Source organism: Vanacampus margaritifer, chromosome 13, assembly GCF_051991255.1.
Source record: "Vanacampus margaritifer isolate UIUO_Vmar chromosome 13, RoL_Vmar_1.0, whole genome shotgun sequence".
In the NCBI taxonomy this organism is placed as follows: domain Eukaryota; kingdom Metazoa; phylum Chordata; class Actinopteri; order Syngnathiformes; family Syngnathidae; genus Vanacampus; species Vanacampus margaritifer.
This window is the reverse complement of record NC_135444.1, coordinates 7,657,840-7,684,587: the sequence shown is the minus strand read 5'-3', so window position 1 is coordinate 7,684,587 and position 26,748 is coordinate 7,657,840. Positions and strand designations below refer to the sequence as shown.

Genomic DNA, 26,748 nt, shown 5'->3' with positions numbered 1-26,748 from the left:
CCATTGTTTCAAAAGATTTTCTAGAATGCGTAAAACTTGCTCCAGACGCCACAACCTTGCATTGCAAATTAATGTTCCATAATACATGAATAATGTGCTAAGGATCCAATATATGTTGAATAATAAATATCTAATTAACTTCAGGGTTATGTAAATGAGAGCAGCAAAATACATTTTTTCTCCCCACCCCAAACAAAAAAACACACACAAAACAACTAATGTACACATTGGACACCAACAGAACTCATGAGGCTTGTCTAACAATATCATCAACCACTTAAGTATGTGATCTGATTGTGTTTGAGCCCATTATAAGCCTGTACAGCAGCAAAATTATTTGGAGCTGCTTTTTTGTTTTAAATTACAACATAATGTTGCTTAAAATGGTGGATAATTGAATGTCATTGTTAGTACAGAAATGGCTATTTCATTGTGTTATTAGTACAACCGTTATTGATGTCATGGTTGGATAACAGTAAGTGATTTTTAATATTCAGCACAGCATGTTCCGAATTTGTTTTTGGCTCTCACTTGTCAGGTTTGAGGTCTCGGTGCACTATGCCATAATTGTGAAGGTACTCCAGGGCCAGGACGGTTTCGGCAAAATACATCCTTGTCATTTCCACAGGTAGTGGACCCATGTTCTTCAGCAAGTTGGCGCAATCGCCACCTTAAAAAAAATAATAAAAAGATTAAAACGAAATGGTAATTGACTATATATTCAGGTTACTTGGCATTAACTGTTGGTAGATGGCAGTCTGAACACTGTGAACATTTATCTTAATGTCCCAAGGTCCATTTTGTCTCTTTTCCTCTTACCCTCCACATACTCCATGACCATGCAGAGGTGGCGTCTCGTTTCGAAAGAACAGAACATGGATACAACAAAGGGGTTCTCTGCAAAAGTCAGGATGTCTCTCTCCACAAAAGCCTGCTGAATCTGGTTCCTCAAGACAAGGTTTTGACGATTGATCTTTTTCATGGCAAACCGCTGACGAGTCTCCTTGTGGCGGACCAGATAAACAGCCCTGTCAAACACCACATGTTTCACATTAGGCTTTTCCCCACAATGACTATACCCAATTCTTTGTTGTCACACTGCGCGAGTAAATTTGTGAATTATTTCAGTGTTTGTACTTTTTGTGACAATTTGTTTGGTAGTGTGCCAGAAGGGTTCTATATAAAATTGATTGGGAAACACTCTTAGACATTTATATAATGAACACATGGATACACTCGAAAGCCAATTGACAACGTTCATGCAAGATTTTTCAGTTTTACAAGAGCGATGGAACATCATCAAGAGAATCAACAGGAAGCAGAAACAATGGAAATCTCTGCTTACCCATAAGCCCCATTACTGATGAGTTTAATTGTCTCAAAATCACTCTCGAGAGGTTTCCGTCGTGTTGGGGTAACTGCCTGTGTAGTTTTATTCTACAGTGAAAGCAGAAAAATGAAGCACAATGAAACACACATTCGTCAGTTTCATGGCATCTAACATAGTGTAATGCTAAATTAACCTATGAAGCACTGCCAATATAACATGTTGACAAACTTGATATTTAAGCGATACAATTGAAAATGATGTTAGCATTTCACAAGCAAATGTATTTGTTTCTTGCATATTTCTAGTTAATCAAAATATTTTACCACAATTATTGACACAGACATACAGTAAATAAATAAATAAAATAAATAAAAGATTATAGAAAGAATGTCACCTCCGCATCTGGCTCAACGGACACTGAGGGACTGCAATCGTATTGTTGAAGCTGCACCATGTCTACAAGAAAATAAAAGAAATTGGAAAATTACAGCAAACAAAATTCAGGCCCTGAGGCGCGTACTTGTGCTGTCCTTCCGTCCCATGTGGTCCCAACTATTTAAGAAAATGACCTCCGTGATTTTCTTATTGCTATTGCAACACTGACACATTTTTCATTGAACTATTCACATGCATTAAAGTTGCCGCTAGAGACGATACCTAGAAAGTTTAGAATCAAAGCGCAAATCTAAGAGAAACCAGGGACACATTGCTCTGCCAGTTAATGAGGTTTGACTATTTGAGTGGGAGAAATTCTTTACCCTCTAAAGGGTTCCGTGTCAAACCCAGCTGGCTGATGATGTATCGAGGAATGTCTGATTTGATTCCCTGACCGACTTTGGCGTGGCCTTCTGCTGCCTCAAGCAGGTGGTAGAACTCTTCTGGATCAAACTCCTGCAAAAAGAATCAACTTCTCATTAACTCATAGCAAGACTATGTGTAAATAGATGTGATTTTATGTACAGTGTGTAAATACTGAATGCATCAAAACGCAATAATAGTCTTTCTTAAAGCAAAATGTCAATCACACCATCGACAAATCATTTTCAGACATTAAATAAGATCATGACCTTCCCATTCTGACAAATATTCACATACAATTTTGGAACAACCTTACTGTGAGCTCAATTTACCCTGTTTCAAAATTGCATTGTTTTTAATTAGGACAAGACATTCTCTGCTTCTGCTTACCAGACACTCAAGGAGGCGAGCCGGCCGAGAGATTATGATCAGGATTTTCCTCACCAGCTGGATGATGACAGTCACCTCCTCACTTTCCGAGCGCTCGTAGGCCTGGAAAACAGCAGGGGAGCAGGGACAGAAAAATGTCAAGTTTATTTATATAGAGCTTTGCACTGAATGACTAAACAATCAAGCCGGAAAACAGTGCATACATAACTAGAATAATTTAAAGTGAAAATGGAGAAATAACTAAACCATGAATAATCTAAAATAGGACAGTTTTAATTGTTAAAAATTAACCGTATACAAACGTGTTACAAGCAGATGGGTACCGCGTTTGAAGAAATGTAAAGGCAGATGCTTTCTCACATGCATCAGGTGTTAGATCATTTTAATTAAACAGAAACCAAATATCTGGATGGGTGACGTCTGCATCAATCAGCAATAGAAATTCAAGTCAGAATCTGAACTACTTGTATAGAATACTTCTTCCTCCTTGGTTAAAGTAATACAGTTTTATAGGTCCCTATTAATGTCTTCAGCAACACCCAGAGATAGTTATTTTTCCCCACCAAAATATCAGAAACACACCAAATGGATGAGCAAATGAGAGAATAAATCGAATTTGAGAAGTCGTATTGTTTGAATGAATTAAGAATGGCATTAACTTATGCTTGTTTTGAAGTCTGTTCTTGACAAACGTTTGTAACATGAATTAATGGCTTTACAAACAATCTATATTTTTAGTTATATGGTTTTTTAGACTTCAAGTAGTGGATGGATTCCCTTTGTTGAAATCTTAAAATCGGATTAAAAATATCAATTCTGATGGGTTTCATCTGAATGGAAAGAATAATTACCCAAGCTAAACGCTGAGAAAGTCAGTGCAAATTATTTTAATTGGTACATTTTTTGTTTTGGGACACCCTATATGTTTAAAAAAAAAATCCATCCTAATGTAAATATTACAGTTGAATTGTGCGTGTACATTTTTTTTCATAAAAAGGAACCACTTCCTTTCGGTTGTGGAAACACTGGGTCAACCATGGCTTTTCTGCCTTATATAGCATGGACAGCAACAAAAAAATATGTAGTATATTTTGTTGAAACAGTTACAATGTTGTAGCAAAGGTAGCTCTGAGCCATCATTAACAGCTTTAAGAAGTCAGTGTGTCGTGTGCCCTTTGGCTATCAGGAAATTATTGCGCAATAGGCTTGTTTGCATCCTGCTCAGTGAGGCTCTATCAGTGTCCTTCCATAATATCATTGCAACCAAGTGGCTGGCTGAAAAGTTCACATGTGGGAGCTCATTAGTCTATGCATTAAGTATACTGCATTGTCCTGATTTTTGTCAAGATCAATACTTCTACCTTTTCTTAGTCGCTTAGTCTACCTTAGATTAGTCCCTTCTGCTTAATTCACACATTGCTTCCTCACCTCATGAAGCAGCTTTTCCAACTTCTCCTGCAGTTCAGCAAAGTAGCGAGATGTAACCAGACCTTTCTGGGACTTCTCCAAACAGTCACGGACCAACTCGACCAACTGGTGCTGGATGAAACCCAACACCCCATCAGCCAGCGGGAGGGAGCTGTCTGGAGAACAGTGGGTAACAATTTCCAACAATCTCTCCTCCATCTGGGCCGTGGCCTGCGCGCAAGAAAATTCACATAAAATCCATTACCACATTTTAAAATCGAGAAGTAATTAAGGTTGTCACATACTGCAACACTGAATTACTGTGGGTGGCTTCATATGGTTGTTGATCACATAACAATGACTGGCACATTTTGACCAATACTACACTGAAACCAGAGCAGATTTATTTTTTTCAACCTATCCTCGTATTTGCTGAAATCTTACCTAAACTCTTAGTGATGTTAATACATTTAATTCAATGATATGCATTTTTCATCTCCATTTGATATGTCCTGTTTTGCAGGCATGTGAATGCACATCTCCAGATGCAGATACTAATGGCAGATGTAGCTTACTTGGCTGTAACAATTTGTCTTCATTCACATTTATTATTGTGCATAAATGCCAAAAGTTAAGTTGAATGAGTTCATGCTGTTTGTGTAAAGCTTTTGCGCGCATAATTGTTTGACCATGTGTGATTTCGGGTCAGTTCTGTGCTTGGTGTTACTTGGGCTAGAATCCTAGCTAATACAGGTGAGGAACCTCCTATGATGGGTTTGTTTGTGTTGAATAATTTAACTCGTGAATACCATTTGTATGTAAATATGAAGAGATTTTTAGAGCTTACCTTTGGAAAGCGTTCTCTGTAAACATGGTTCATCATGACTATCTCATTGTCAAAGGAGACGTTTGATCGGCCTGGGCTGCAACGTGAACAAAACACTTGATTATTACATTGAACAGGCCAAGAAAAGCATTGATATTTAATAACAAAGTTGCTTTGAACCGCAACACTTTTAGTTGTGAGGTAGATGATGTCAACAAGAACAAAGTTGACAGTTTCCATTCATTCAACTGAAGACATAAAGGATGATGATATTGGGACTTCCCAAGCATCAAGATTTAAATTAAGATGAATTCTAGAAAATTCCTGCAAAATTTCACTTCAATGTTCTGGACAAAAAACATCACAGATATTTTAGTAGTGCACTTAATTAGCCATTACAATACAGTAAACCTACTTTTTTAACTTCAAATGGCACTCAGTAGATCTAAGACTCCGCTGTAGCTCTCCGAACCAAAAAGCAATACTTGTGACCTTCATACTTTTCTACTTTAGTATTTTACCAATAATTTGTACAGTGAAGTTGATAATTAAATGGTTCGATATGTACAAACACAAACTGGAACTAAACTTTAACCTTAAAATAGTAAAATGTTAGTTCCAGTAATACAATGTTTTTAATCCCAGAAGCAATTCATTCAAAAATGGATGTATGGAAGTGAATTTGACACTAGTTGCAAATTAAAACAAGCGTGACGACACAATGTGACATTGTCCTAACCTGCTGTCGACTACATCACTAGGGATTATGTACTCATAAAGGCAAATGCCCATTGCCTAACTCTATTAGTCTGGCCTCAAGTCTACTCACTTTTATCAAACTAAATAAATATTCTAATCTAATCTCATATTTTGACACATGACTTCAGGTCAGTGATTCAAAAGCAGCATTTGGTTTCCAGCTGCAAAGGACGGATCCTGTTTGAAGCTGTTAAAAGAATACATTTCACAGTCAGGTTTTTAGGCATCTGCTGTACACGTGTTTATATCTAAAGCAGAGGTTTTCTTTTAGCCAAACAGTGAATCACTGCCAGTGCTTAGTTATTCATCGACAGCCACATCACAGTGGATTTATAAAAAAAGCCGGTGCAATTTCACAGAAAACCGTGGCTGGTCATAGCTTTCAGTAGAAGATGCAAAGTAAACCTATCACACGCAAACATGCTCCCCAAGCCTTTTGTTGTCATGAAAGCCGCATAAGACTAAGGCAGATGCCCAGCACACTGCTGCAACTCAGTGGCGCTAAAGCCCTCCCCACAATCCTAAACCACCCCCGCCATCGACTACAGTTCATCAGCGGGATCCCTGCGGCACTCTGTAAGCCAGCACGCCTACGCGTGGCACACCATGGTGCCAGAACACAGAGCACTCAGGCATCATACAAATAACGTGCAAAGCGGCGGCAACATGCAAAAGTTGTCAAAAATCAGGCAGCTAAACTGTCGGATCTCCACCTGACCGTCGACCTGCCTGTATGTGTAATCAATGAGAAGCACACAGTAGATATTAATTCATTTATCTTAGTTTAAAAACATCTTGTCATAGTCAACATATTCTTTGTCCTTACATGAACAGTCTGCATCATCAGAGAGCATGCAATAATTACCCAACTTTTAACTCGGAGTGTGACAATATATCAATATCATGATAAATCGTGATACTTTGTCTCCCGATAGATTATCGATATGCCTACGCAGGTATCGTGATATTTGTAGTTAATATACAGCCACTATAACAGCTCCATTGTTCATTACTTATTGAGCAATTACTTGGCAGGCCGCTAAGGGGAGCGCCTCATAAGAGTGGCGGGGAAATGTATGGAAGTCTTACTTTTACTTGTGTAAGACATTTATTATCTGACCAGCAACTGACTCCGTTTTGCATACGGAACATTTTAAAACATATTTTATGGTTCGACTTTTTGAAGCACACAATTTTTGAGGAACATTAATATTGATTTAATATTTAAGTAATTTTATTTATTTACTTTTGCAATGTTACACAAAAAAAATCGTCACAGTTTATAAAATGAAACAATTCACTATGTAACTGACTGACATATTGCATGACAATAGTGTTTAAGAAAGACACAAATTTGTTCACAGAAAGTGGTCTATGTTAAGAAGACATTTGTATTTGTTTAAAAAAAAATACACTAAAATACACTTAAGTACTCACTGTGAAGATTTTGTTTCAGTGACGGTACAAAAAGAAACTATTTTCTCATTGAAAAAACATCAATTTATGTTTTGAGTAGTTTTATCGTAGATTAATTACCTGACCAATATATTGATAATCGCGGTATCGTCATATCGTCAAATTATCATTATCGTGAGCCTTGTATCATGAGGTACCGAGAGGTTCCCACCCCTACATTTAACATAACAATGAACTTTGTTGCTTTTAATTTGGCAGAAAACCATGTTTATGGGCATTTCAGTGTCATGACAAACTAAGATATTAACAAGAGTTGCATTGTTCATCTAAAGCCCCAATTACAATGAAGCTCACTGAGGCATTGAGTAAAATGTAAATGAATACAACACACAAAAAGCATTTGGAAGCCGAGGAGACTAATTGTTAAAGCACTGATTGTAGGTGGAATTATTTCTGATTCGTGCTTGACGTACAATTTCAGTTGCTCAACAGTCTGGGGTCTCAATTGACGAATTTTGTACTTAAAAATGTGCCTCACATTTTAATGGGAGGCAGGTCTGGACTGCTGGCAGGCCATTCTAATACTAGCACTCTTTTTACTATGAAGCCACACTGTGGTTAACACATACAGAAATCTGGCTTTGGATTGTCATGCTGAAATAAACAGGGACGCCCCTGAAAAAGATACAGGGTGCTCTCCTGAGCACAAGAGAAACAATACAGACGCTCCCCTACTTACGAACATTCGAGTTACGAACAACGGTACATACGAACATGTCTGCGCGCATGTCAAAAAATGTTTTTATTGCGCACCTTTTTCCGAGTACTGTAGTGCTTCTTTCCGCCGCTAATACCGACGCTTGGCGCTGTGAGAGCTCACCCAGCATTGGAGGCTCAGCAATGTGTCGAGGAGGAGGAAGAAGAAGAAACGCCTGTCGCTCATAGATAAAGCCATCGCACTCTTCGAGCAGCAAGACCCAAATATTGAACGTTGCACAAAGGTTGCAAATCAATTGAATGATGCCATACAGTGCTACCGCATCATTTATGATGAAAAAAGAAGAAAACTGTGCAATCTTCGTTAGATCGCTTCTTTCGGCCAGTTTCTAGTAAATCCTCCAAGGAAGATACTCATCAACCCTCATCTTCTTCTCCGCGACCCTCAACTTCTTCCTACATTGAAGTTACGGAGGAGGAAGTAACTTTTGAAGCCCATTCCAGCGACGACGAATAACCTCTCATGATATAAAATCCTCCTCTTCCTCCTCCTCCTCCTCCTCCATCAAATCCTTAAGCATCGAGTGCATCTTCCAAAAGTAAGTTAAACTTCATTTTATTTATCTTATTACGTACATGTACATACTGTGTGTGTCTCTCGCTCTCTCTCTCTCTAACATACGTAGTACAGTACTGTACGTATTCTCTTTAAACATAAATTATAAAACAAAATATAGCACTGAAGCAACTTACGAACAAATTCACCTTACGAACGATCGCTCAGAACGTAACTTGTTCGTAAGTTGGGGAGCGTCTGTATAGTGATTTTTCTATTTATCATTTTACTACATAACAATTTTTTAATGAAATATACATCATGTGCAGTGTTTTTGTGGATAACTGGTGAGATGAGCTTTATTGGAAACAACAATTTGTAATCTTACAATCCATCCATTGCCAAGCATGTCTATGATACATGCAAAAAGAAATAAATTAAATACATTTTTCATTAAAAGAACATCAAAAATGTTTTGCTTCCATATTAACCTTTCTCTGGCATCTGAATTGTATAAATTGGTTTGAGGCACACCTACTACATGCTAGTACATGTTCTGATTGGTCTGTAGTAGATGTGGCAGCTGCAGTAATATGTGCCTGTCTGTTATTTCCCAGTGGATTTGTTAAAACAGGCTCATCTGGCTCAATCTGGCTCATCTGGTTACACAAAAGTGTATTTACACCAACCAAGCCCTTGCATTCAGACTCTGTTAGTAATTTCAATGAGCTACCTCAGACTCCGAGAGCGGGGTCGCATGACGGTCGTGGGCCGGCCATCCTCGTCAGTTATGCTGTCTGTGCTGCGGAAGTGTTTGAAAAGAAAGTGCAGCTCATCTTGGGTTGGCTGGTAGGGAAGCTGATGAAGGCGCTCCTGGGAGGATGAAGAGGACTGCAGACAAACCAGAGAGCTCTAGAAATTAATCTCAGGCTGAGTAAAAAATGGAACTAGAATCAGCTTATCATGATGTCGATAATCAACCAACCGTTTACGGTTCTCACTTTTTATTCTCAAAAAAAAAAAAACATTATGGTTCAGGTTAACACACAAAAACAGTACTATAGATGTTTTGTAAAAGACTCTTATTGTATCTCTGAGTGAGTAGCAAACGTGCCAATGCTGCTAAAAACCACAAGCATGTGTTCAGACAAGTTAGGCCAACGCCAAATTAAAAACAATAGTGTGGGAAAATCCAAGCAAAAAGAAACCAAACTGCAGATAATCCAACTGTGGAGGATCTTCATGGAAAATCAAAGTCATCGGTGAAACTTGTGTAAAACTCATTGTACACTGTACAGAATGTGGTGTAGACTGCCGGCAGTGTTAATTCCATAACGTACCCGTCCTTGGCAGACGGGCCCAGGGGAGTGGCATCTGTGAAGGCTCTTTCTAATGCCATGTTATAAAGAGGACTGAGAGGCACACTGATAAGCTCCATTGTCCACACTGACCTTTAGGTCTGTGCCCAGGTCCGACAATGAAGTTCCTTATTATAGAAGCACATGTTAGGGACCATGAGTCCATACACATAGAACTATTATGGGCCAATTATTAAGACATTGTTATTTGTCATCATTCAAAAAAGTTTTATATCTAAATCAATTAAAAATCTCGTCTCACTGTCACAATTACTTTTTTTAAGCCATCATTACTGTAAAATCACTGCTACGATTCCTCAATAAGAAACAGAGCAAGGGTGCATCCACACTCAACTTAATCCATTCACAAACATGCACACACACCAGGGGTGTCCAAACCTTTTCCTTCCAAGGCTGCATACAGAAAAATCCAAGGATGTGAGTCGTGAGGACCATTTTGATATTGTCCGACATTATTAAACGCTAAAAACAATCAATCATTATGTATTTTAGTTATTTTTGTGTTGTTGTAATTTTTTTTTGGGGGGGGGGGGTAAAGTTATTGAGCCGGCCTCTGCCTTGAGCAGATCTCCACATTCAGAACTAAGTAAGAGTAATCAGAAACAAGATGACAATTTTTAAAGCTGTGCTTACTTGAAGATCTTAGTTAATCGTTAATGTGATATGTTCACATATCAGACCTTGACACAGACAGCAGAAAGTGGAGGAAAACGTTTTTTTTGCTTCTGAAACTGAAATATCTTAATTCATTCGGCATTGCAGTATAAAGAGCGATAATTTCTATTTTAGCTGTAAATAGTTTATTTGCAAGTCGAACTAACTGGTAGTACCATAGTTGCAGTTATCAGGTGTGATGCACCCATAGGTATTATTGGTGTCGCAAACCCCTGCGCCCACTTTTTAGGGTTTCAGGCCTTGTTACGTTTTTTTTTTTCAGGCTGTAAGAAAAAGGAGGCCGGCCTCAAATGGACACCACTGACACACTGTACAGGTCCACACAAATTGTGCTTATTACCTCTAACACTGTGTTCAAAAAACTGGCTCAATGACTCATTCAAGCAGATGATTCTAGAAAACAATTAGCCGTTTGTCAATTCAGACTTGGCATTTGCTGTCCCTAGCGGCATAAATTAATGCATCATTGGGCTTGAATGAGGTGTTAGAAATGTATCAACAGAAGAGGATGGTTCCATTTTTTGGTGGGGGAGTTACTTACTGAAACAGTTGAGCTGGGCGGGTTGGTTCCATAGCCTGACGAGGGGAGGGATGCCAGAGACCATCTTCGGCCCTCAGCTCTGAAACATCACATTCAGTATTGTTTAACATTTCATATGTAAAACACTTTACATAACACCGTGTTGATGTTTTTGTCATTTCCTGTCACATATGCAATGGGTTGTTTGTTATACGTGCAAAAAAATCAAGTAATAACTTAACATACAATTCCAGCCTGCAGAATCTATTCAAAAGACAGCAGCTTGGACACTAATAGTGGATTTCAATTGAAGTTGACAATATGCTCATAATGTGCTCAAACAGGATGTCTAAAATGTGTATACGTTGTATATAGAGTTGCTATCTCACAAGAAAAATAAGGTACCTGTCCGCACGAGCCAAGTGGCTGAGACGAAAGCAGAGGAGAGAAGAGAAGAAGAAAAAAGGAAATAATTTCAGTGAGACTGCAGAGCTGTGCAATGATCCTGTGACCTCTGGCATTCATCTGAGGAATTCATCTTGACAATGTTGCCATCCTTGCCACTTTGCATTTGTCCACATATAAAATTCTTCATTTTATGTAACAAGAACAAATTGTCATCGCAAAACACCAAGCCCAGAGAATGTGTTACTGCAACATTTTAATTTATGATAAGAGCACAAATAGAAAAGACAACGCAAAATAGGGGTAACACAACATAAAATAACATTTCAGGTTAAAGTAAATGCATGAGCAGACTAACTTAACTATAAAATAAAAAAAATAGTGATGGACCGAATATTCGGCCACCGAAAATTTTCGGCCGAAAATTGTTATTTTTGCCATTTTCTGCATAATTAAAGCCAAAAGAATATGGCCGAAATAGGTTGTGGTGACGCAAACAAAAAAACGCTGCAAGCAAGCGTCTGATTAAATTAAACAGCAAACGCAGGGGTAAGTGCCCACCTTTTCTTCTTGCTGGCTTTTTACCGTGTGAGTTTGCCAGTCGCAGCAGATCCCGAAGTCATTGCGCACACCGGAGGAGAGGGGCGTCGCTTGATGTACAACATTTAAGTGGGTCGAAAAAAGAAAACTGCCGTGTACTGAAGTACAGGTGAGCCACTCTTTCCTTCCTTTTTTTTCTTTGATGAGAGCCCCTCGAGCGCTTCCACTTTTTCACTTGCATTCTGGTGGCCGTGCTAAATACTTTAGCTAATGCTAGCACTATTGCTATCAACAGTTTTAAACACGGAAACACTTACCGCTATCTCCGGGTGGCGACAGACCTGTACAGGACGCTTAGTGTGTGACTTTGCAGTCCGTTTCCGAAGCCGATTTGCTGGTGCGAACAAAATTTTTTAATAAAATAAAATGTGAATACGCATCCTCCCCGCCTGTGCAAACTACATTGACTATAAGGTGCAATCGCACCGCCAGAAAATGCTCAACCCTCGTTTGGTGTTTAATGTACCATTAGCCAACATGTCTGTGGTGTGGGCACATTTCAATTTATATTGTGCTTGGTTAAAATGCCAGTGTTAAATATTTTATAATAATATTATAATTTTAATTAATTATAATAAATGCAATGATAGTAAAAATTCGCATAATTTTTTTTATGCATTTCGGTTTTCGGCCAAGCATTTTTCATTTTCGGCTTTCGGCCAAACATTTTCATTTTGGTGCATCCCTAGAAAAAAATGCAATGTGCGACATTCCTTGGCAATTATTTTTATTTTATAAGTCAGGCCAAAGTGAAGTGTTTTTTTCTCCATTAAATTAAAAGATAGCTTGAAGGAAGTAAAAGACAGATTGTGATGCATTTAAATAGCTAGAAAGGCCGACACTGGCGAGGACATAAGTACATTCACAGCAGAGCCCAATATCATTATCCATGTATTTCAGCCGATAAATTGTGGCTTCAGCTTTACAAGGTTTGGCAATGCCTGGCTGTAGCCCCCGCCCCAAAGCAGTGATTGGCTTCAAACTAAGCACCGTCACTCTTCAGTAAGTGTATATTCCCACAGGGCGTATCCATGTATGACATATGCTAGTCCAGAATGAATATTGATCTAGCATCTGTAAACAGTAACATGACAAAAATGTTGGTAACAATATCTTGCCCCATCCCTATGATGTAGGATTGCTAGATTCCGACCGGGCATTTGTGTTAAACAGAGGCCAACATTTATTTATGTTTTCTTTGTTTTACTCATCTAGTTTCCAAATTAATGATCTAAACCCCTCCTGTGTTTTTGTTAGGTTGTTGTTAAGTAGCTTCAAGGTGCCATCCCACTTTTAGCTTCACATGCTTGTAGGAGAAGCATGTTGCCATAGGAACTGGGTTGAATGCTGTGTGAGTGGGTTTGAGGGTATCATCTAACAAATGGCAACACATTCATCCTCGCCTGGAAGATCTGGCAGACGGAAAGGTATTGCATGCACGAGACGACATGGCCGCCGTCACCTTGCAGACACCAAGTCTCACAGGAAGACCCGCAAAGTGTGATAACATTTATTAATTTTTCAATTATCGACTCTTAATCAATCATGTTAATTGGTTCACTAGAGTTCAAAGTGTTAAATAAATATTGTCCAGGGCTTGTAAGGACAGACAATGGGACTTAAAACGGGCATTTTCTGCTGTGATCTTTTTTAAAATAATGCAGCAAACGGTGAATTTGTTGGATTTGCTGCTGTTAAAATAATAAAACTTGTTGATCATGGATACAATTGAGAAACATTTTTGATTACACCAACCAGTGATTTTTTTTTAACATTAACTACACCAACCAAAAAATAATTGCTGAAAATTGTAACATGCAGACATACCTTCGAGCAAATGGAAAGTTGACACAGGCGCTGGTCGACACATTTCGAGGGCTGTCCAATGGACTGCTTGCAGCTAAATGAGGAAAGATTACAAGTTACTATGAGTTGTATTCCCACATTTATTAATAAGAAACAAAGGGGAATAATTAAAGGTAATCTGAAGATACTGCAAATGATTGCATGTCTGTAATAAACATATTAGGTGGCTTCATGTGTATGCACAGACCCTCAATCACAACAGCAACAAGCTCTTCTGAATGATACGACATCATCTTGGTATTACTTTGCCAAACATTCCAGCGCCTCTTATGAATAGCCGTAATTGGTGAGCGGGGGTCAGACAGACCAGACTAAAAGGGGTTGGGCTGGGCATCATTTTGAATCCAAGAGATGGAGGCGATTAGGGACTGATTGCACTCTGTCATGAGATAATCCTTGGCAGATTGCACATCCGCACACTGCTGGCATGAGGAGACTTGACTCCCAAGACTTTCCAGTGAATGCAGCTGCTTCGTAGCATTAAGTGGAATGTCAAGAGTATTGTTGATTCAGAAACCAGCCACCCTAAAATCATCATCACACTCTAAATTAGCGACAAGTCAACAAGTTCTTCAGACATAGACTCTTGTCCCATGAACCAAACAATAAAATTGGGGAGTGTAATTATGATGACTTTCAAAATGGTATGGTGGAACTTCTGAATTTGAGTGCCACTAAGGTTATACATTTTCACAAAATTGGTCGATAATTGGCAATAATTATCGGCCACCGATATGCACAAGTGGCCATTGTAAACAGCACAAATCTAGGTTTTATATAACACAAAGAGACTGAAATAGTTGCAAAAAGTGATGGAAAATGAAGCTTCATGGACCACTTGTGATCCATTTTTTTTTAATCCTATTTGCTACGCTGAGCGCGAGCCGTGCGCAAGGCCGGGATGCAGATACGACGACGTCATCAGCATGCGCCATATAATGAAATCATAATCATGCGCTATACGATGACGTCATTAACATGCGCTACCGCGCTAAGACGGTAGTCAAAAACTCAAAATCTCTACCTTCGGCAAAATTGCTACCTTATAGTGAATATACTGTTTATATCGTCCCAAACTTCTGAAACCAGCGGTGCCAACCACTGAGCCATCCAGCCAACATCAGAACAGCGAGTTCGGTAAAGGCTTTTACAGGCAGTGTAAAAGGGGCTACTACATTTTTTAACTCTTTTTTTTTTTTTTAACAATGATTTATTTTTAAATCAATATAGCTAAAAGTCTCTTCTTGCTTTGCTTTAAGCCTTCCCAAAGTGCAATCATGTTTAATTGGCAGTCTATAGAAGCCACAGCACAAGTTCTTACAAGACGGTGTCTTATTAAAGTGTGACACGAAGCTTTAATTGTCTAGTACAAAAGCAAACCAAACATGGTATTTCAGTGGAGTGCCAGTTGCAGAAATCCTCCATAGGAAATATTCTTGTGTGGTCTCGAAACATTCTGCTACTCTCTGAGGCAATTTGGGCAGCACATACGCCAACTCGTAAATGCTCAGCAAGAGGATGCTTGCAAATAACGAAACATCAGGGAGAACTTGTTGGTCCTCAGCTGGTTTTGTTCATAAATATTTAATTACCACAGACAAGGTACATGTGTCTGTTTTATTTTAATAATTAAATTAATTTATTAGTAAATGCAGGCTAACTGGTTTGTGCCCTGTAAACAATAACAAAAGTCTTATTAGTGGGCCCGAGAGCTTACAAACAAACCTTGTGAGCTCATACTCAGGTTTCATGGAATAGCTGATGTGTTTATTTATAACACACCTAAAAGTTGTGATTCTAACATGTGGAAATGTGAATTTTGTAGAGAGTTTGAGCTGAAGCTCGTAATTTGCTTCCCAGTTTGTCAGGACATTGTATTTATCGTCAGGACATGTGACATGCAAGTTGTTGGGAAGCCATTAGGAGATCCAAGGCAACATGCAGGACAACCTTAAAAGAGGAAACAAGATCTTAGCGGTGTGAAACCGGAGCCGGTGCTCATTTCGAGCGTGCGTATCAAAATGTTTTTAAATAGTTTGGCTGCCTACATGTTGAGCAGCAGAGATTAGTCATTTCTGTTGAGCTCAAATTACGAAAAAGGCATTGGACTGGTTCAACAACAAACCACCTGCTGCCACCAACACACAACTGCCCTGTGAGTGAAGCAAGTCAATTGCAACAAAACAGAGGTGTATGTGTTTGATGGTGGTTCGTTGACTCATCTTACAGAAATTGTGAATTAAGAACCGTAAAGCAGTACTGGATCTGTCTTACAAGATCATCTACTACTCATCACTTGTTCTACTTTTTGGCCTTAAAGTAACAATGTGTGACTGTCTTGTCAAACAATGATTTTCTCAAAGTCATTTGGTGAGTAACAACCTTTCATAATGATGTCACACTATGATGTCACACTATTTATGTAGCTGACGCAGCCTACGGCATTCAACTGTCCAACACAATGAGAAATCCAACCCCGCTAAGAATTTATTGACCCACATGTGGCGAATGGAACTGAACTGCTTGGTGAGCTAACTCTTAATGTTGATTTGGAGTCTTGTGTAGTGAACGAAATTATGTTGGTTACTGTTGCTCAATTCACTTTAAAACAAGAAGAGTTTTTCTTTGGTTTCACAAACACTCAAAATTGTCCGCATCCAGTAAGTGTGACTGCTTAAGATCAAGTTACACTTGACAACGGTAGAAGCCTGAGAGCTTGAGCATTTGTGCGCTACTCAAAGTTTTAGGACAACGAAGTCTAAATCAACCCCAACATAGACCTGAATGGCAAATTCAGTGTTTGGGCTGCTGTTGCAAGTCCGAGCATGGCTCTTACCTGTATGGACTGAGAGGGGAGAGAGGGGTCGGGACAAAGTAGGTGATGGCGTTCCGACACAGAGACTCTTCCTGTTGTTGTTGCGACAGCTGGAGCACAAACAGAACAGGGGGGGAAATTAACAAGTCGTTTCTCTCAATACGCAGCAATCAACGTTGTTCACAAAGAAGAATTACAATAGAAACGTATTTCTTCAACGTAAAGTAGAAAATGTTGGGATGGGACAACTGTTTTGTACTAAGTACGTGTCCATAAAAACACTATTTTCACAACGCTCTCCCTAAACCAATTTATCTATATTGACGAAGATGGCGTCCATAGATTCCATAACAATGTTGTATTTTACTTTCAGTCCTATAGCCCATGCTGGATAAGATAAATCAGATGTTCTGCAAGTGGCCTGCAACGTCATGGGACCAAATTACATGTGACAGCTTTCAAATAGAGCAAGGCTTATGTACCCCCACTTCCTACAGCACTAGATGACTTGAAAAATGGTAAGTACACATGGTGGCTCTGCATATGCTGCACAGAGTGGACAGACTATTTCATCAATGTTTGTAGGGTGGAGCTTATTAGGGCTGGGCGAAAAAAATATTGATTATCGCGATATGGGCCCATGCAATATGCATATCGCAAAGACATGCAATATGTTTCATATGGAAGTGTGTGAATTTGACCAGTCAGACGCAAACTTAAATGTGCATCACCATCCAATAGTTCAACATTATCTAGTGTAATTACAATAAGTTAACTAAGAATACATTGATCTTGCTTATTTTTCCACATGATTTATTTTATTCTTTCTTTTGGTAATAAAGATGTTATTTATTTTGGTACATGTTAAATATCGCAATAATATCGATATCGCAATATTTATTAACTATATTGCACGTTTCCTCAATATCGTGCAGCCCTAGAGCTCATAGTCTGTAATGCTATTATATACCATATGAAACTGTATGAGATCATCATGCATTTGTAGCAACTAAGTGTGACCGAATATTACAATAAAGTTCAAACGAAATGTGTTTAAAATTGGGGGTATTTTTGTGGACACTTTCAATATCTACCATAATCTGATCCAAAAAGATTAGCGACTGTTAAAACACTTCATGTAAAAACAACCTTGCGCATTTTTTCTGAAACCTTTGTGTAATCATCTTGACCTTGGTTATCCGCCATAAATACAATTCTTATGCAACGCTTGTGTTAACTTGTGTATTTGTGAGCCTATAACAGCTGTAGTATAAAACTGAATGACAGTAATGACACCGCATGGATTAACAAAATCTGACCTCGGAAGTAGCCACAATCCACTAAAATCGGGCCTTTGGCAGTACACTGAGCAAGTCATAATAACATCAAATAGAATTTGATGTGGAATGGCGGATGGTGATGATGAACTGATGGTGATGACTGTCCTGTTTTTAGCCATCAACACTGTGTGTCCACAAATTTTTGTGTAATTGATTGGGGGTTTTTTTAGGTAAAGGTGACACAATGTGACCATGTTATATCTGGGTTACCCAACATACAACATCCAGTTTCCATGAATTTGGGGGATTTTTTTGTGTGTGTGCCTTCCACAAAGCTTTGAACCAAACCATGAGATTATTTCCACCAGTGGAGCAGATCTGCTTGGAGGACCATTTACGTAACTCCAACTGTAATCTGCAGGCAAATTCATGACAGTACTATGGCCTTAGAGAGTAGGAGGGAGAACTAATGAGAGCCAAAATACAAAGAAGGAACCTCCTGTCAACAGACTTAAGGCTGATGGGAGTGGGTGCAACGATAGCAGCGGGCCCAGCTTGAGCTGCAGATGTCCGAGACTGATTTGTGCATGTGCGTACAGGGAGGGAGGATATAATCCCCCTGCTCTAAAAAGGGTCAAATTTGGGCCATAAACGCCACCATTAGCAGATGTTCCACTGGAATGAACAATACTATACATTCCTACATATGTCTACCCCAAAATAAAATCAGAGTAAACAATGTGTTGGTGTGTCAAAGTCAAGTAAACATTAATTTCTGGTCCACCCTTACAAGAATACAATTACTTAATTGCATTCATACTGCCTGATACTTGACTAACTTTTTGGCACCTTGGCCTTGAAATAGATAGTCAAGTACAATAATGAACACTATAGCAAACAACCTGTCTCTCACTACACTTTACTATACATTTACTTGAGATAATGACAACGGTAAAAAATAAAAAAATTAAATTTTAAACCCCACCAATGGGTGTCTTTTTATCACCGTTGTCTGTGTTTCCAGGGTAAACAAAGTGAACAGTATTGTAAAACATAAACAATGGCCAGGCCACATTCGATGAGCCCAGCAGGTTTTGTGTTTATTTTGAGTTTGTAACACTACATAAGAACAAACTATAGGCTGTCAGCCATCATTGTAGACAAACTGCCAGGATAAGAGTCTGACATCCACAGTCACTGTATGTAGCCGACATCTCGTTGGCCTAAATTAAGGATGCTTTACTGTTGAGCTGCTGTGTAATGTTAAACCTTACCCCAACAGCAGTGTACTACAGTATAGTGTCAAATTGACATATAAGAGTCAGCTAACTGTTCAAATTATTCCACGGTACTCGTAAACAGCTCTATCCCAGACAAAAGCTTCAACTCGCGTCCACCAAACGTGGGATTAACGTTTGAGCATTTAGCTCTCGGCAAATATTTCATATCTAGCCGCGAGGGACAACAAAATAAGTAAATAAATGTGTTTTCCTACGTTGGCTACAACACATACAAGTCGTTAAAAAACAACAACACGAATCACAGCCAACGACCCGAGAGTGTAAAAACTACCTTGAGTTCAAGACGTAAATTCCGAACTCCTGTGAACTAACCTTTTTGAGCGCTTCAGCAAGGCTCCAGGAACAAAATGGGACTTGTTCTGGCTCGGTTGACTTGGGTCCGACATACTAGATGCTTCTCTTTCATAACCTTAAAAGTTTTGGGAGATTGCCTGTACACTGGACTGGAGGTCCTCTTCTAGTCTCTCAACCATCGTTTCTCTTTCGGCGGCTCCTTTTGTATTCAACGCCGATTACGTCTGCCGCGTGCAGTACGATTCAAAGCGGTTTCGACGCTCCTTAAATGTTCTGGTTCGCTGTCGAACTGCGGTATTGTGCCCAAAACATGAAGCCCATGACGGTGTGATTGCTGGACAACGCAGACCACCGAGCAGCGGGTCGCCAACAGACGCTGCTGGTTGTGTGTATCCGTGTGAGGGAACCTGGAGTCTGATGCTGCGTTCAAGTTCTGCTCGGTTACTCCGGCTTCCACTGCTGCCTTAGTTTAAAAGCGTCAACCAGACACAATGATAGCATCATAAATGTCTTTGACGTCAAACGCTTTTATATTTTGGGCAATTTAACTTCACTGCGACAAAGCTACAGCATTTTTTTGATTACAGACACTGCACAAACTAAGTATACATACATGAATACCTGTCAATTGTACGTAATGTGCTCCTATTAGTGTATCTCGGTGGATAATGATTTCGCTAGCCCTACCGCGAAGAGTGAAACCGCCGAATTGTCTGCTTATATTGCAATTGCGATTTAATAAGCATTTTTTTCCCCCCAGGCTAACCTGAAAAACAAACCTGGCTCACGGCAGTCTAAGCCCAGCTCACGTTCCCTATTATTTGTTAAACAACATTAAAATCCAACGCTTTCTGAATTCTACTTCACAACGGGAAGACATTGAAGAATCAAAAAGCGATATCGCTAGTATGAACGCTTGGCCGCCCCAAGCCAGGACCCTTCTTTTTTTTTTAACAAACACAAACAATAAATTAATCTGTAATACAATAAACAATATTATCTGTATTATACATAAATATTTGGATCTTATACATTAGGCTTACACAAAAATAAAAGCAAATGAACCATCACTATCTACTTCACTTGTTAACTTATTCTACATTTTGACTTGCAGCATTTTAAGCATTCACTACAACATCACACAATTTTACCAAATGTAGACATATGTCAATCATAAGCCAAACTACAACAACAATGCAAACAAATCTTTGGCTTTAATCACTTCACATCTTTTCATGTTTCATGAAACAATGCCCGTAGACAGGTGGGATTGGCTCTAGCATGCCCGCGACCCTCGTGAGGATAAGCAGTTTGGAAAAATGGATGATATGCACGCTTAAGCACTGACCTTATCTAGACACAATAAATAAATGAAATATACATTGCAGGTTTTGTGATTTGAAAATTATTTTCCACTACACTGCATTGTGATGTTGATTTTAAATTTGGTTACAATTGTTCTGCCCTATGTATTTATTCATTTATTCATAGTTAAAACCGCAAACTGTGATCACTAAACACCTACACATCTATACCTAACTCATTTTACAGCATAATTCTGAAAAATAACCGGCTTACAAACAGTGGTGTATTTAGTCATTTGGGCTGAAGGCAAACCCACTCATATGGCCTTCCATATCTATGAAATGCATTAAAAAAAATTATCATTAACCAAAAAGGGTGAATTTGAAAAAACTGTCCTATTTCCTGAGCTAGATAACGTCCTTAAGTTTTTTTGGACAATTATCTAACAAATGAATCATTGCATTGTTTTTTCCTGTAATTGATCAGACATTTAATACAGTTTACTATCTCGATTGCTTTAATACTCAGGGTCACAACTATGAAGTATTACTCACACCTTCCTGATGAAAAATGTCACTTGTGTCATTCTTCATCTCTATTGCAAGCCTCCTGGACTGATATTGAAGGCAATGCTACAGGCAAGAGCAGTGGCTCTTGCTGTTTGTTACGCACATTTGGTGCCACCATGAAAAAAGGTCACTTGAAACCCATAGTTTTGATAAAACCTGTTTGTTTATCACGTGCTTTATCTTCTTATCCGCTCCACTGGGTGTAACTCTGTTTCATTTTCATAAAAAAATATGCCAACGAAATTGTGTGTGGGGTTTTTTCTTTAAAAAAAAAAAACTCAAAATATGTAAATTCATGAATAGGTGGGGGCAATCGTTTTTATAGGTCTTTATAGTCTACAGTCAAGTCTGAATTAATTTTGCTTGTGCCACAACATGCCGGGCAGTACTGCAACCTACCAGAAGAGATGCAATGTAATTAATTCATTTACTGCCATTGACGGCTATAGACGTCATAAATTAATTGTAACTATTTCTATTAGTTTAATTTTTTTTTTCCACTTTTGTTAACAAGAGTATGAAAACCTAGATTTTTTTTGAACATTTAGAACAGATATAAAATGTGTGATTAATCGTGAGTTAACTAGTGAAGTCATGCGATTAATTACGATTAAAATCCTGACGCCCCTAATTTTTAATAAACTTTTATTATTATTATTTTTTTATAATAAAATAATTTTAATTATTTATTTTATAATCTTTTTTTTTTTTAAAGAAAAGGTTATTAAAAATTAGGGGCATCAGGCAATTACAATTTGTAATCGTAATTAATTGCATGACTTCACTAGTTAACGCACTATTAATCACAAATTTTATATCTGTTCTAATAAAATAAAAAAATTATAGGTTTTCATAACTCTTGTTAACAAAAGTGGGAAAAAATTTTAACTAATAGAAATAGATCAAATGAATTTTTGACGTCTATAGCCGTCAATAGCAGTGAATGAGTTAACAGGAAGATCCTAATCTACAATAATAGTCATTGTTGCTACTGAACATAGATAACAGTATATGCCTGTGAGCATTGTTGTATACCTGTTGCTGTCTGTGTGTTAAAGTAGCAATTATTTGAAAATTTTATTTATTATTTTATATATGCTGTCTATGGCGTTTTGTGCTATAAATTAGCATTAAGATATAGTTTTACAAGTCCATTTTAAAAAAAAACTTCAACTGGAAAAGATTTAACACCATGAAGCAATCATGCTTTGACTCTAATTTGGAGAACTCTGCGAGCAAGAAATTGACAACTGGCTAACAAGTATACTTTTAAATCTGCGTTTCATAAGCTAAAGTGTTTTTTAATAAGACGCCATATCGCAGATTTTCACCTTTTACATTTGGGTCTGGAATTTGTCCCTGGTGATAAACAGGGATTAACTATATAAAAAAATGAAATGGCTCCACTCCTCTGCTCTGTTGTTCATGTTAATACGACTGTTCTTGCTTTATGATTACAGCATTTATACGACGTGATTATATTAATTCAAGAGAGCAGTTCTTCGGTTGTTTTTCTTTTTTAGGCATTTTGTTGTTGTCATTGTTACTGCTGTCATGTCACAGGAACAAAAGAGACCAGAAAAATGTAGTGCTGTTCTACAGTCTGTGGAAGTGAAACTGAACTGAAACCACAGTGACATTTATTTTCACATGCTGGTTGAAAAACTATGCACAGTCGTCTTTGTTTGATCCTATGCGAGTTCTTGGTTCATAATTATTTCCGTGTGTGTGCGCTATAGTGGTACAGTGAGATACATATGCAAATGAACAATATAAGCTTTACTATTGGTATGAACAATGAATATTTTCCATCTATTTACTAGAATGGTTGTCCTAATTTAAGGTTATGAGTGAGCTGGAGCCATTCCATCTTTGACTGCAAAGCTGAGTACACCATGGATGAACTGGTCAGCAGTCAATGTATGTACATATTACATAGTACACTCTAAAAACAGTTGGGTCAAAAGTAACCCAATTATGGATAGTAAAAAATGGACCATTCTATTTTACGGGACAATTTGACCTAACTTTTGGCCCAATTTTTTGACCAAATAAAGGATCTGACCAATATTTATGAGTTGTTTTACACTAAAAAACCCATTTCTTGACTCAAAGTTGGGTCAAATTGACCCAATTAGAGGATTGGGCCATTTTTTACCCATTGGTGGGTTATTTTTGACCCAACTATTTTTAGAGGGTATGTATTACAAATAACCATACACACCCAAAGTCTACTGTTAACCCAACATGCACATTTTTGTGAATCTGGAAGGAAGCTGGAGTACCCAGAGAAAATCCGTGCAAGCACAGAAAAACTCCACACAAGAGGACCAGAGCTGGGAATTGAAACCAATACCGAGTGTGCGGAAGATGTGCAAACCACTATAACACGGGGCTATCGTCTTATGGAATGTGATAGAAAATTCATCTAACAAGGGTTTTCCCCCCACATTGAATTTTCAATTTGACACAGGAGAATGAGCAACAAGCACAGCAGGTTGGATGTGATACGCTTTGAAGGATGATGTCAACAAATGAGCAATCTGACATGCTGTTGATGTGTCATTAGGTGATGCAAAACTGGCTTTGGCCAATTGCTTAACATAAAAAAAGAAAAAGAAAAAAAAATCACGATTCTGTATTGCTCATAGTGTGGCGTGATAGCCAAGCGCTGCTCACACATCCAAAATCATGTCGGATGCAAACGTCGCTGTTTGCAGTGTTGCCTTCCTCCAGAGCCCTTTTCGCCGTTGCCAAGCAACCCACCGACTTAGACACAACTAATAACTGATGGGGCTTAACTGGTAAAGCAGGAGCTTCTTAAAATACAGAGAGAACCACATTAGTGTTGTGGTATGTTGTGTCGTCAATTGACACGAAAAAGGCTTTCTTCAGATGGCAGAAACAACTTTCATTTAGAGCAAACTATTGTGATATTAAACTCGTAAGTTTTTGTAGCTTGCAGTCACAGCAAAGCAACATGACACTAACCTCTGCTACAAATCAGTATTATACCAGCATGGGAGGGAATTCATTTTAGATGTCTAGTCTTCAAGCTAGAGGCCTCTCAAACAACTGTTACGTTGACAAGCTTTTTTTCTTTTGGCAGAAATCACTGGAAGGGAAGACGCTTTTAGATCAAAGCCCCTACATGTCATGAATCGTACTTCACGCTCACAGCAGTATGTGACCTGGTCATCTTACCTCCAGGGGTGAAGGGTTTGCAAGGGGCTGCAAGGGCTGCAGGGGCTGCACGGGCTCAGGAGAGTTGGGCTCTGATAAGTGGGTGATAAACTGAAAGGCAAGAAATGGTTGAAGAGATTACTACACTGGTCTTAAAACGCTGGATCAGTTAACACATTATGTACAGCATAATGCTAGTGCCGCTTGTCTAGTACACATTGTTTATTATAGAATTTGCTGATGAATATTAGGAGTTCAGTGAAATAAGCAGTTTGCGAGACAAAATCAGGATTTCGTACCTCATCAAAACACATTGAATAGCAAAAGTGCAAATCCAAGATTTTTTAACTTTTCTGATCCGAGGAGACGGTTCCAAAAAAGTTAACATAAGTTATGTCACCAACAGCGAGTAGTCGGCGGTCAAGTGAAGCTTTATGCCAGTGGTTCCTAAATGAGGGTACGTGAGATACTAAAATTAGGGGTGTCAAAATTAGTGTGTTCATTTAAAGTTCCTTTAACGCCACTATTTTTTTAACGCACGATTAATGACCGCCCCTTACTTGGAAAGCATGTACTGGGGAATTTTTCCAGCCGCAACGAAGCAGACACATCCATGTCAATATGGGGTCAATTTGTATTTTACAATAAAAAATAAGTTACTTCATGTTAAAGATTAGACAGCTCTTAATATGAAAATAAAAATACAGCTGTCACCAATGTCTTACAAATGCAATTAAACCATCTAGTGGCAGAAAAAAAACATTAACAGATAATTTTTACAGTCATTTTTTACAGTACAGTACCGTACCCGCCATCTTTTTAATTTAAACTCAATTTTATGAAATATCATGAAATCACTGTATCAATAACTAAAAGATGCAGTCATATTTCTATTAGTTTAACATTTTTTTTCCACTTTTATGTTAACAAGAGTATGAAAACTTGGGGAAAAAATATTGTACATTTTATTCAAAAAATTAGAACAGATTAAAAAAAATGGTGATTAATCATGAGTTAACCATTAAAGTCATGCAATTAATTATGATTAAAAAAAATATCACCTGACACCCCTAATTAAAATATATTTCAAAAATATACTGTATGTAAATATTTCAGAAAAACAAGTTCATAAAATGAATTTTATATTCAATAGGGTATTCATTTTCAGTGTCCTACAAACCCAGCATCTCCCCCGTACCAGAATGGTTCGAACCAACTTGTCATATGCCACCTAGAATCATGCCAATCACTTAAAAATGTTATTTAAAATTCAGTTAATTAGGTATTTTTGAGAAAACAGCTTTACTATGAGCCCAAAAAAAGGACACTGATAATAATTTATATGTGCACAAATATTTATATTTAATTAAATTAATTGTTACTTTCTTTCTTTTTTAGTTCTTTATATTTCCAAATAGTTTAAGAGACCACATAAATCGAGTTCCAAAGTTAAAAAACAAAATCAGATAATGATGGCACAGCACTTGTTTTTTAGTCTTTGTTTCATGCTTTGCACTGGTTAGGGGGTATTTGGCTGAAAACAATATTTCACAGGGGGTACGTCACGGAAACAAGGTTGACAACCACTGCTCAATGCTAGCTAGCAGATAGCTATTACAACAAGCTGGAACTAGCTACTAGTGCGCCTAAACACTTGGTGGAGTCGCTCCTAAGTCAGAAATCGTCACCTCCGTGGTGAAATGAGCTACATTTTGGACAAGTAGAATTCTCACAAACGGATAACAAGAAAAGACGGAAAAGACGGAAAAGACACGTTAATTGCTAATCTAACCTGAAATTAATTATTAAATTAAATGTTTTGGTGATTAGGTCTACTTTTTTACAGACGCTCCGGCTGGCTGAAACGGCTTTAAAGTGGAAAACGAACAACTTTGAAGAGCAAAATAGCAAGCAAATTAATGAGTGTCTGAACTCTGGAGAGAAAATCATACTTGCTAAACAGATTCGGAACCGAAAATGAAACTACTTCTGTTACTGTGTACAACATACACAGTGTGTCCTACAAGGATAAAAGTATATTAATAATGTTATTTGTTTGTTTTCACAATAGAGTCTTAAGCTTTGATTGTGACTTTTGAGGTCTGCACAATGATTTAAATATTAAGTTACAGCAAATCTTATCAATTTTTTTTAAAATCAATCTTGTTTTGCTTCCAGACAATAAAATAGAATTTGCTGCTATACACAATGTGAATTTAAGAAATAAACTGTTAATTATGTATAAAAAAAGAGTTAATTCCTTATACAGTATTGTCATATTTTCATTGTTTAATAAAACCATTGCTTGCTTCAGGTCCCTTGGATTAAACTGCAAAAAAAATGCTCTACACAGTTCT

At 38.0% G+C, this 26,748-nt stretch overlaps 1 protein-coding gene across 4 annotated transcripts in view; it reads right to left on the bottom strand.

Annotated features, from left to right (window-relative positions):
- Window positions 1–26,748, bottom strand: part of LOC144062459 (microtubule-associated serine/threonine-protein kinase 3-like) — a 39,493-nt gene that overhangs the window by 9,981 nt on the left and 2,764 nt on the right. Inside the window, exons 2-15 of one of the 4 annotated variants that reach the window (XM_077583853.1) lie at window positions 24,413–24,502; window positions 16,481–16,569; window positions 13,606–13,678; window positions 11,179–11,199; window positions 10,795–10,873; window positions 8,933–9,090; window positions 4,773–4,848; window positions 3,947–4,156; window positions 2,519–2,620; window positions 2,089–2,221; window positions 1,725–1,786; window positions 1,346–1,437; window positions 820–1,028; window positions 532–670 (exon numbers count right to left, since the gene is read on the bottom strand). In XM_077583853.1, the coding sequence (XP_077439979.1) occupies window positions 532–670; window positions 820–1,028; window positions 1,346–1,437; window positions 1,725–1,786; window positions 2,089–2,221; window positions 2,519–2,620; window positions 3,947–4,156; window positions 4,773–4,848; window positions 8,933–9,090; window positions 10,795–10,873; window positions 11,179–11,199; window positions 13,606–13,678; window positions 16,481–16,569; window positions 24,413–24,502 (1,533 nt within the window). Of the gene's footprint in view, window positions 1–531; window positions 671–819; window positions 1,029–1,345; window positions 1,438–1,724; window positions 1,787–2,088; window positions 2,222–2,518; window positions 2,621–3,946; window positions 4,157–4,772; window positions 4,849–8,932; window positions 9,091–10,794; window positions 10,874–11,178; window positions 11,200–13,605; window positions 13,679–16,480; window positions 16,570–19,352; window positions 19,769–24,412; window positions 24,503–26,748 lie in introns of those variants that run through there. The other 3 variants (XM_077583855.1, XM_077583854.1, XM_077583856.1) reach the window with 3 other exon arrangements.